We start from the raw sequence: 12,367 nt of genomic DNA on the forward strand, positions 1-12,367 counted from the left end.
CGACAAGCAAAGCAGCAGAATGTCTCTGGGGTTTAAGCAGTTCCCTAAGGGTTAAACAGTTCTTAAAGTCTTCTCTGCTGTGGCTGGCTCGTTGGTGCTCTTGCCGGGGGGACCTCAATGGAAATGCAGATGACATCCCTCTTTCAGGTGGGTCTTCGGTGAATGCTGGCTCCCTCAGGCAGGCTCGCTCCAAAGATGGCCTAGATCTAATTTTAACAACTGTTTACTGCTATAAATCAAGAAATATTATGAGAGGAAAAAACTTTCAAAAGAAACAACCATCTTCAAATCACTCATCCCCAAGTACTAGAACTGTAGGGGATATTCAGATGAATTTGTACCTGATGGTGGCAATTCCAAAGGGATGTAATTTTATGGCTGTTTACAATAAGCACTGGACTGAGAACCACAAGATTGCCAGTTCAAGCCCACTAACCTTTCCTCAAGAGAACGATATGAGGCTTTTCTGCTCCTGCAAAGATATACAGCCTTAGAAACCTTATACAGGGTTGCCTTGCAACAACATATCTAAACTTTAATGCACATAATTCTCCAGAATTTATTTTGCTGTATATATATTAGAATAAGTTTTCGATTGCCTTGATTGTTATATATGAAGCACATACAAGTGGATCGTCAGCACCTTGACAGTGCACTGTTAGGAATAATCACAGTGTCAGGCGCTCCTGGGAAACTGAGTGGCGTCGTTAGTGCAGCTATATGCGTTATCCTGATTAACCCCCATTGTCTCACTCATCTAAAGCTAACTTCTTTCATTCTCCCTTTTTGCTTGCTTTTTTCCTTCCTTTCCATTTTCTTTCTTAGCTTCTTGAATTTTCTTCATTTTTCTTCCCTCCTTTCTTTATTTTCTTCTATCCTCTCCCTCCCTCTTTCTCCACTTTTCCTTCCTTTCCATTCCCCTTCTTCTTTGTTCTATCATTAAGTGTGTTCTAAGCACATACTAATTTACGTATATTTGTAGGAGAATGAAGATCTTAAAACTTCATAGTACAAGAATTACACACACCTCCCCTTTTATTCTTTCTGCATCTATAGTACCTAGAATGATCCTAACAACATAGGAGTGTCATAAATGTTACATGGTCAGTAATGAAATATGTCCAGTTTCTGCTGTTATTAACTGGTAATATCTGACTTCCATTCATAACTTGTAGGATATTTGTATTTTAAAGATGAATGTATTGTCATTTTTTTTCATTAGTGTTCTTATTTTCAGCGTTTTAGATAACTTGAGTTGTAGACAGATCAGTTTTCCACAATTAAAATAAAAAATAGCTGTTTTTATCCTTAGTGGTGGTTGTTGTGGCGCTATGGGTTAATGCACTGGACTGCAAAATCAGTAGAACTGCAAGGTCAGCGGTTCAAGCTCACCAACTGCTCCTTGGAAATTCTATACAGGGTCACTATGGGTTGGAACCAACTCAACAGCACTTAACAACAGCAAAGTCATTAGTGGGGCAGGAGAGTAGCCTCTCAACAATTACTTTTCTCATCAGAATTAGCCATGTTATTATTGCCCCAGAAGGAATAATAAAAAGTTAATGTTTTCATCAGAAAGGAAAAGAAAATCATTATTTTTATGGGATGCCCATAATCTAGAACTCTGTCAGATACTTGATTCAAACTTTTATATCCTTATAATAAGCAAAGAAAACACAATAACCTCCCTCTGATCACACAGCCATGTGATCTCATTTTTTTTTAAGCTCTGCTTAAGCAAGAAGATAAGTGGAATTGTCAATCCCAACTATCAGGAATTTATTCCAAACTTTTTATAGCTTTGAAAACAATATATACCTGTAGTCTGAAACTTGGGAAGCTTTAATTATTCATTTATATCAATTGATATTATTTTGCATGATTATTTTTTACTCTAGCACTTGTTTTATTGCTCATGTGATTATCTAAATAATGTTTCACACATTTTGACTATGATTCAGCTACATGGTATATATATTTAATAATACATTTCTTTGCAGAAAAATTAATTTTTTATTAGCAATATGAGTAAGTTTATGTTTTCCTCTGCGGGTATCAGAAAATGTTTACACAAGCAAAGTTTATATATTTTGGGTCTTTATCCTTAAACTGATAAACTAGCAGGCAGAACATTTTATTGATTACAATCTATTTTCCTTCATAAAAGAAAAATATATTTCTATGTTTCCTATCTAAATAGGGTCTTCTGCCTTATTTTTAGTACCTTTACACTGCTTAAGACTTCACATTTATACTCTTCCCTTGGTTCTCAAATCACAAGATCCCAACAAATTGACTTAGTTATGTGTGTAAATTGACATTTTCTTTTTGCCAGTATAGTTTGGTATACATAGAAATTTGATTATTGACTTTCCATACCTACTGTACTTTAAGTTCTGTAGCCAGGAAGCTGCTTTTTGTCTTATCACCAAACTTGCTTAAGTCGGATGGCCAGATACCCTATCTACTTCCAGTGCTAAGGTTCCTAGAGTTACAGACTCCAGAAGACACGCCATTACATTGTCTGACTGTTGCCCTGGGAATTGTGCGATGAAACCCTGTCTTGTACTTATGGGCAAGATTTTTGTTTGTTTGCTTTTAATTATGGTGAAAATAAACACACTAAAGCATTCTAAGAGCAAGTTTTTAAGTATTTGTGTGCTTCAACTCCCTCATCTGTGGAATGAAAATAATAAATCTACAACTTTTTATATATTAACTGGGATGTTACCTTGTAAGGCATTTAGTGCCAGGTACAAATAACCAAAAACCAAACTCACTGACATTGAGTTGATTCTAATTCATGGGGTTTTTGTAACTGTAAATCTTTACAGGAACAGACAGCCTCATCTTTGAAGCATCTAATGGGTTTGAACTTCTGAACTTGTGGTTAGCAATCCAGTGCTTATCATAAAGTGCCACCAGAGTCCTTTAGGTACAAGTAAACATTTAGTAAATGTTAGCTGTTATTACATTGTAGTTATATAAGCATTTTGCTTAGTGCCGCCCAAGCCGAAGTTAGATCTTTATATGTCACGGCAGTTTTATCTGATAATTCAGTTATGGCTAAATAAATGGCTGTATCTTCTTTGAGAAAAAATAAATTTTTATTGGTACCTGATAAGTTACAAGGAGTCCTGGTGTGGCACTACAGGCTAATGCGCTGGACTGCAAGGTCCGTTTGAATTCAAGGTCAGTGGTTCAAGCTCCTCGGAAACCATATACAGGGTCACTATCAGACAGGCCACTATGAGTCAGAAGCGACTCAACAGCATTTCACAATAACACAATTTAAAGGAGTCCTGATATGGTGCTGTGGGATAGTGCATTGGACTGCAAGGTAGGTTTGAACCATAAGGTCGGTGGTTCATGCTCACCAGCTGCTCCTTGAAAACTCTACACAGGGTTGCTGTGAGTCAGACCCGACTTGATGGCATATAACAACAAGTTAAAAAGTCATGAATATCATAAAAACATAAAGTACACAGATTTAAAACTTAAAATGCTTTAAATTTTTATTTAGTATTTGAGAGTACTTTTTTTTTTCAAGCATAAAGTGATCATGTTTCTGTTTTGTAAAGTATAATTATATTTTAGACACTCCTTACATAATACTCCTAAGTATTTTTGCCACAAAGAAAAAATAATCACTGACAACATATATGATTATTTGTTAGAAGTCAGTGGACCGGTCATGGTGGCAAAAGTTCACTGTCATTTCAGAGAACTAGTATTACTTCGATAGAAGCCAGTATCTTCTGGGTCATTGAAACTGTTTTAGAGGTCTGATGGCTATATTAATGAACAATCAGACTGTAGAACCTCAGGATTTCTTGGGACTTCTCTTTAAGTACCTGTATATTTTCAACACTTAAGCAATAAATCACATTTTGCTATTAAAAGAAATTTTGTGGTTGATTAACACATTTTATCTGATAATAATTTAAATGTCTTTAATGATAAATAGGACTGTTTTTAAGGTTTTGTAGATAAACAAAATATACAGAAAAGGATTCATGGAGTTCAGATTATGTATTTCGTTTTTACAGGCCATCTGTGTAGGACCAGAAAACATGCAGATAATGTATCCAGCTATATTTGACCAGTTACTGGCATTTGTGGAATTTTCCTGTAAACCTCCACAGTATGGACAACTGGAAACAAAGCACATTGCAAATGCAAAATATAATCAGGTAAATTATTATTTACTCATGGCATGTAAATGTAGTCCGTTCCACTTAAGATGGGCTTTGAAGAGCTTGGAAAATGACAGTTATCATTCACAAACAAACTTTCATATGTCTCTTAACAATTTAAGCTGAACAGAAAAATTATTTGAGAAACCATTTTTGTGTTTGTTTTCTGTTTTTGTCTATGACTTTCCTCTTTTTAAGTGTTCTCTAGTAAGTTTGACCTTTTATGTTACTCCAAAACAAATCTTTCTTGAAAAATTAAACTCCCTCTGTCCCTTTCTTTATTGCCTCTAAAGGCTCCTAAATCTTCAAGTGTAATCTTATCTAAAATAGATGCCTGTAATGCAAGGTGAAAAATTCATTATATATTCAAGAAAAAGTTGTCTACTACTGGTGTGATAATTTAGTTGGATTTTACATTAAAAAATTTACTGGCCATAGTTGACAAATTTTAACTTTGTTTTGACGTAAGGAAAAAGTACATTTCTGAATGCATGCACATGCTGATTTGTTCACTCAACATAAGAATTTTAATTTTACATGGTCCAAAAAGTAGTTTTAATATGTATTAACTTTTCTCATTCTATTTGTCTTGCAACACAATGGAATCACAATAGATCCAACTATTTGCACCGGTGAGTTTAATTTCCTAAAATTGTCCTAACCTATTGGCAACAAATAAGATTCATCTTTCCCAGTTCTTGATGGAATTTTCTGTGTGCATATTTGAATAGTGTTAATATTTGCCTGGCTGAAAATTGCTTTCATGAAATACATATCTCTCTGAAAACTTTGCATGTGATATACTCTGACCTAAAACCAAGGCCTGAATTTTAAATCAAAAAAGTTTTCTCTTTGAAAACACTAGACACAGTTTTCTTTTTGAAAGCAATATGATTAATCCTCATCTTTTTTTTTTTTTTTTTTTAAATTCCATGTGAAAATATTACTTTCTAGGCGGAGTGGGTAGCCTTGAATTATGTACCGTTTGCTGAAAGGTCTTTAGAAGTAGTTGTGGATTTATATCAAAAAACAGCCTGTCACAAAGCAGTGGTGAATGAGAAAGTACTCCAGAACATTATTAAGGTATCTTTTTCTGTTTCTACACTTTCCTTTGCTGATGTCAGTATTATTGAAGTTACTCTTTAGTTAATATGTCAGTATATTTGAATAAATTGATGATAAAATTAATACTATTTTTAGTGACTTCTAGAACATTCATGAATTTTATTCATGAAACCATTTTTCTAAAGTAATGACGATTTTATTAATGAAAAAATATTTGTAAATAAGTGTACATTATAATTGTTCTAATTCTTGAATTTTGCTTCATGATACACTGATGAGCCTGTTTCTTAAAGGACAGTATTTCTCAAACTTTGAGGTTTAGACCACTCAGCGAGAAATTTACAGTACAACTCATCAGTTTAACTATCATGCATTCTGTCTTTTTTTAAGCTACTTCCTCAAAAAAATCATATCTTTTTGACTGTGTCCTAGTCTCCCAAGATTTATTTCATGTTTTTTTCTTTATCTTAAAGGACAACTAAACTTTGTTTCTCCCCTAGTACATTGTTAATCTTTCTACTTTTCTAAACAAAACCCAAACCAAACAAACTGGCATTAAGAAATTTTGACTCATAATATCCAAGACTAAATCCGGAGCAGACAGCCTCATCGTTCTCCTACAAGAGTAGCTGGTGGATTTGAATCACCAACTTTGCAGTTAGTAGTCCACCACATTACACGCAGCACTGCATGGATAATACTTCTCTCTGCGTCCATCCTTCCCTTATTACTACTTTTCTTCATTGGTGATTCTTTTATCTTCCTTTCAGAGTTCTATTCTTTAGCCTGAAAAGATGATTAATGCTTATATACTACAAGAACTTTCAGCTGTACTACCTACTCAAATTGACAACATTTTTCAACTTTCTTTTACTTCCAAACCCTTTTTAAAAACTGGTTTTCTATAGTCACCGCTCACTCCTAAACTGTACGTAAAAACTGTTTTCTCAAAGTTATAGAAGACTAAATCTCCAAATACTAAGTCCTTTCTAATTCTTTATTTTCCCTGGAGAAAAGTACTGCTATTACCTTTTTTAAAGTCTTCCTTCTCTTAATTCCTTAATACTTCTTCCTATCCCTTACCACCTCCCCAGTACAATCTCTCTGCTCTGTCATTTATCAAGTATATGTGTATGTGTGGCTTCTGTTACCAGGTACTGAGTAAATGGTAGAGATTTAAAAATGAGTACAAAATAATTTAATCAGTGAATTTAAGGCAAACAAGTGTGGCGCTGTGGGTTAATGTGCCAGACTGCAAAGCCATTTGAACTGCAAGGACACCAGTATTTTAAATGCCATCAGGGTCACCCATGATGGGTAGCTTTCACCTGAGCGTCCAGACTAAGATAGACTAGGAAGGAGAGGCTGACTACTTCTGAGTATTTAGCCGCTGAAAATCTTGTAAACAGCAGCAGAACATTGTCAGATACAGTGCCAGCAAATGAACTCCTCAGGTTGGAAAGCACAGAAAATACAACTAGGGAAATGCTGCATCCTCAAAGTAGAATTGACCATGATGACATGAATGGAGTAAAGCTTCAGAACCTTCATTTTCCGATCAGGCATGACTTAAAATGATGAGAAACAGCTACAGACATACATTAATAATTGGAGCATGGACGGTATGGAGTATGAGTCTTAAGAAAATTCATGTTGTCAAAAATGAAATGGAATGCATAAAGATCGATATCCTAGGTATTAGTAAGGTGCAATGAATTGCTATTGACCATTTTGAATCTGAAAGTTCTATGGCTTACTATACCAGAAAAAACATATTCAAGAGAAAAGTCATCACATTCATCATTAAAAAGAGCATATCAAGATCAGACTTGAAGTACAGTGCTGTCTGTGATAAGATATTATACATATGCCTGCAAGGAAGTCCTGTTAATACCACTATTGAATAATTTACACATCAAGCACTAAAGCCAGTGATGATGAAATTAAAGAATTCTACTGACTTCTTTAGTCTGAAATTGATCAAATATGCAATCAAGATGTATTGATACCCTTCAGGTCTGTAATGGAACTTACCCTCGTGGTCCAGTTTTCAGCCAAACAGTAATAGGTATGTGTTGTCGTTAAGTGCTGTCAAGATGATTCCAACTCAAAGTGACCATGTATAGGATTTCCGAGTAGCAGCTGGTGGGTTTGAACTGCTGACCTTGCAGTGCAAACCAGCCTTGAGGTTGAGTGCTTATCCTGTGGTGTCACACCAAGTACATGGGGGGGGGCAAAAAACCCTATTAAGGTGTACGTATCTGTAACATAGTGGTTACGAATCAGGCTGCTAGCCTCAGGTTCGGCAGTTCAAAACTACCAGCTGTTCCATGGAAGAAAGATGAGGCTTTCTGCTCCTGTAAAGGTTTACAGCCTCAGAAACCCTTTGCAGGGTCACTGAGACAGAACTGGCTCCACGGTACTTAACAACAACAACAACATGGAATGGTCAGTCATTCAAGATCAAAAGGGCAACATTTACCTAAGGACAAATTGAGAAGGGATTGGAAAGAGGGTTGAATGGAAATAGGGACCACTGGGAGGAAGCAGGATAACTGTTGTTGATTGAGAAGATGGCAGTCATTGAGATGAAACAAAGTGTGATTTGTTCAGTGTAAAACTGATGATCTTCTCTAAACATTCACTTAGTACACAGTAAATTGTTTGCTTTTCATTAAAAACAAAAACATGTATAGATAGTTACTGGTGATTAGAATGTGAAGGTTGAAAACAAAGAGGAAGGGTCAAAAATGATGCTGGAGATCAAATGACAGAATTTTGTAAGACCAATGACTTCTTCATTACAAATACCTTTTTTAACAACTTATACACGATGCTGGTGCTGAGAGGACAATTTATTGAAATAAATGCACACATCCAAAAAAGAAGAAAGAACCAAAATTAACACATTAACACAGCATCTCCAACAATTAGACCAACAGAGGGAACCTACAGTCAGCAAAGAAAAGAAATAATAAAGATTAGAGCAGAAATAAATGAGCTAAAAAAAAGACACCAGAAAAACTATGGAAACAATCAACAGGACAAGAAGCTGGTTGTTTGAAAGGATTAATAAAATTGGCAGACCATTGGCAAACCTAACAAAAGAAAAGAGGGAGAAGACACAAATCACACGCATTGGAGACAACATGGGCAATGTCACAACGGAACCAAAGGAAATAAAAAGGATAATAACAGAATACTATGAAGAGTTGTACTCCAACAAACTTGAAAACTTAGAAGAGATGGATACATTTTTAGAAAAACACCAGCTACCTAAACTTGCACAGAGTGAAGTAGAAGATTTGAACAGACCCATTAAAAAAAGAAGAAATTGATCAGGTCACCAACAAAACTCCCAACCAAAAGAAGTCTAGGTCCAGATGGCTTCACTGGTGAGTTCTACCAAACATTCAGGGAAGAGCTGTCACCAATTCTACTCAAATTATTCCAGCATATAGAAGAGGATGGAAAACTTCCTAATACATTTTATGAAGCAAGCATAACTCTCATACCAAAACCAGGGAAGGACATCAGTAAGAAAGAAAATTATAGACCAATATCCCTCATGAACATAAATGCAAAACTCTCAACAAAATCCTAGCCAACAGAATCCAACAGCACATCCAAAAAAAAAAAAAGGTAAATTTTTACATATGGACCTCACCAGATAGAACAGTAGTAACCAGTAACCAGATTGACTTCATCTGTGAAAAGAGACCGTGGAAAAGCGCAACACCATCAACCAAAAAAGCTAGGGGAAGACTTGATTAGATGCTCAATTGTGCATGTGCAAATTCAGTCTGAAGCTGAAGGAAAAGCACGTTCATACAACACTTGAATTTAGAGATCATCTCAAGAACAGATTTGGTGCATTAGACACTAATGACCAAAGACCAGGAGAGTTGTGGGATATATCAAGAACATCATAACGGAAGAAAGCAAAAGTTGATTAAAAAGACAGGAAAGAAAAAAAAAGGATATCAGAAGAGACTTTGAAATTTGGCCTCTAGTAAAAATATGATAAAGTGAATTTAAGAAATGAAGTAAAAAAGCTAAGCTGAAAATTTCAAATGGCAGGTTGAGAAGACAAAATCAAGTATTATAATGAAATGTACGAAGACCTGGAGTTAGAAAACCAAAAGGGAGGAGGAACTCACTCAGCATTTCTCAAGCTAGAAGAACTGAGGAAAATATTCAAGCTTCAAGTTGCAATACTGAAGGATTCTATGGGCAAAATAATTGAATGATACAACAAGCATCAAAAGAAGATGGACAATGTTAACAGAGTCACTATACCAAAAGAAATAGTTGATGTTCAACCATTTCAAGAGGTAGAATATGATCAAGAACTGGTGGTACTGAAGCAAGAAGTCCAAGTTGCATTGAAGGCATAGGCAAAAAACAAGACTCCAGTAATTTACAGAATATAAATTGAAATCTTTCATCAAGCTGATGCAGCACTCACTCAGGTATGCCATGAAGTTTGGAAGATAGCTTCCTGGCCAACTGATTGGAAGAAATCCATATTTGTGCTCATTCCTAAGAAAGGTGACTTAACAGAACTTGGGAGTCATCAAACAATATACATAATACATGCAAGTAAAATTTGCTGAAGATAATTTGAGCATGGTTGCAACAGTACTTCAGCAGGGAGCTTCCAGAAATTCAAACTGGATTCTGAAGAGGACATTGAATGAGGAATATCATTGCTGATGTCAGGTGGATCTCGGTGAAAGCAGAAAATACCAGAAAGATATTTATTTGTGCTTTATTGACTATGCAAAGGCTTTTGACTGTGTGGGTCATAACAAACAATGGATAAAACTGCGAAGTATGGGTATTCTAGAACACTTAATTGTGCTGATGTGGAGAGGTATGTGTCAGGGTTGTATTCTTTCACCATACTTATTCAGTCTGTATGCTGAGCAGTATTCTGAAGGTCGATTATATAAAGAAGAGTGTGACATCAGGATTGGAGGAAGACTCATTAATTACTTGAGATATGCAGATGATACAACCTTGCTTGCTAGAAGTGAAGAACACTTTAAGTACTTTACTAATGAAGATCAAAGACCATAGCTTTCAGTATAGAATGCACCTCAATATAAAGAAAAGAAAAATCCTCAGAACTGTACCAACATATAACATCATGATAAATGGAGAAAAGATTGAAATTGTCAAAGATTTCATTTTGCTTGGATCCACAATCAACACTCATGGAAGCCTCAGTCAAGAAATCAAATGCATTGCATGAGGCAAATCTGCTGTATTCAAGAGCAAAGATAACAGTTTGAGGGCCAAGTTGTGCCTGACAAAAGTCATGGTATTTTCAGTCACTTCACATACATGTAAAAGTTAGACAATAAATAAGGGAAGACTGTAGAAGAATCAGTGCATTTGAATTATGGTATTGGAGACGAATATTGAAAGTACCATGGACTGCCAGAACAAACATCTGTCTTGAAGGAAGTGCAGCCACAATGCTCCCAGAAGCCAAGATGTCCCGACTTCATCTCTCATACTTCGGGCATGTTATCAGGAAGAACCAGTTCCTGGAGAAGTATATCATGTTTGGTAGAGTGAAGGCTCAGTGAAAAAGAGGAAATGGATTAGCACAGTGGCAGCAGCAGCAGTGGCCTCAAACATAACAACAATTGTGCAGCTGTGGCAGGACCAGGCAGTGTTTAGTTCAGTTGTGTATAAGGTCATTATGAGTCTGAGCTGATGCCCCGGTATTAATAGAAAGAAGAATAATAGTTTACTGCTATCAGTTCTATTGTAGGATTTTGGGCAACTAGACTTTCAGAGTATTTATCATCTATAAAATAAGGATAATGACAGTTTATCTTAGATTTCTCAACTGTTAAGAGAACCAAATGAGATATAAAGCATTTAATGGTGCTTATCATTTAGTCAATGTAAACCTTATGAATAGCAGAGAATATTTACTCAATGAAAACCTTATGAAAAGCAGAGAAACCTGTCAGATATAGTGCCAGAAAATGAGCCCCTCAGGTTGGAAGGCACTCAAAATGCGACTGGGGAAGAGCTGCCTCCTCAAAGTAGAGTTGACTTTGAGGATCCGAATGGAATAAAGTCTGTGGGAGAAAAGCCTGCAGGACCTTCATTTCTGATGGGGCACAATTCAAACTGAAGAGAAACAGCCATAAACATCCATTGAAAATTGGAACATGGAATATACAAAGTATGAATCTGGGAAAACAGGAATTTGTCAAAAATGAAATGAAATGCATAAACATCGATATCTTAGGCATTAGTGAGCTGAAATGGACTGATATTATTGGCCGTTTTGAATCTGACAACCACATGGTTTACTATGCCGGAAATGACAAATTGAAGAGGAATGGTGTTGCTTTCATTGTCAAAAAGAACATATCCAGATCAGTCATGAGGTACAACTCTGTCTGTGATAGGATAATATCCATGCACCTACAGGGAAGCCCAGTTAATACCACTGTTGTTCAAATTTACACACCAACCACTAAAGTCAGTGAGGATGGAAATAGAAGAATTTTATAATGCAATCAAGATGTATATGATCATTACTGGTGATTGAAATGCAAGAGTTGGGAGCAAAGAGGAAGGATTGATCAGTAATTGGAAAATATGGCCTTGGTGATAGAAATGATGCTGGAGAGCGCATGATAGAATTCTGCAAAACCAGTGATTTGTTCATTTCAAATACCTTCTTTAGATAGCATAAGAGACGACTATACACAGGGACCTCACCAGATGGAATACATAGAAATCAAATTGACTACATCTGCAGAAAGAGACGATGGAAAAGCTCCATATCATCAGTGAAAAACAAGGCCAGGGGCAGACTGTGGAGAACAGACCATCAATTACTCATATGCAAATTCAAACTGAAGCTGAAGAAAATTAAAACAAGTCCATAAGAGCCAAAATATGACCTTGAATATATCCCACCTGAATTTAGAGATGATCTCAAGAACAGATTTGATACATTAAACACTAAAGACCGAAGACCAGAAGAGTTGTAGGATGACATCAAGAACATCATACATGAAGAAAGCAAAAAGTCATTGATAAGACAAGAAAGAAGGAAAAGATCAAAATGG

General features: G+C 35.8%; 1 protein-coding gene across 1 annotated transcript in view; it reads left to right on the top strand.

Annotated features, from left to right (window-relative positions):
- Positions 1 to 12,367, top strand: part of MON2 (MON2 homolog (S. cerevisiae)) — a 179,294-nt gene that overhangs the window by 138,838 nt on the left and 28,089 nt on the right. Inside the window, exons 29-31 of the mRNA XM_006859606.1 lie at positions 4,050 to 4,193; positions 4,811 to 4,828; positions 5,151 to 5,279. Coding sequence (XP_006859668.1) covers positions 4,050 to 4,193; positions 4,811 to 4,828; positions 5,151 to 5,279 — 291 coding nt within the window. The remainder of the gene's footprint in view (positions 1 to 4,049; positions 4,194 to 4,810; positions 4,829 to 5,150; positions 5,280 to 12,367) is intronic.

The sequence above is a fragment of the Chrysochloris asiatica genome, unplaced genomic scaffold (assembly GCF_000296735.1).
Source record: "Chrysochloris asiatica unplaced genomic scaffold, ChrAsi1.0 scaffold00033, whole genome shotgun sequence".
NCBI classification, from domain to species: Eukaryota; Metazoa; Chordata; class Mammalia; order Afrosoricida; family Chrysochloridae; genus Chrysochloris; species Chrysochloris asiatica.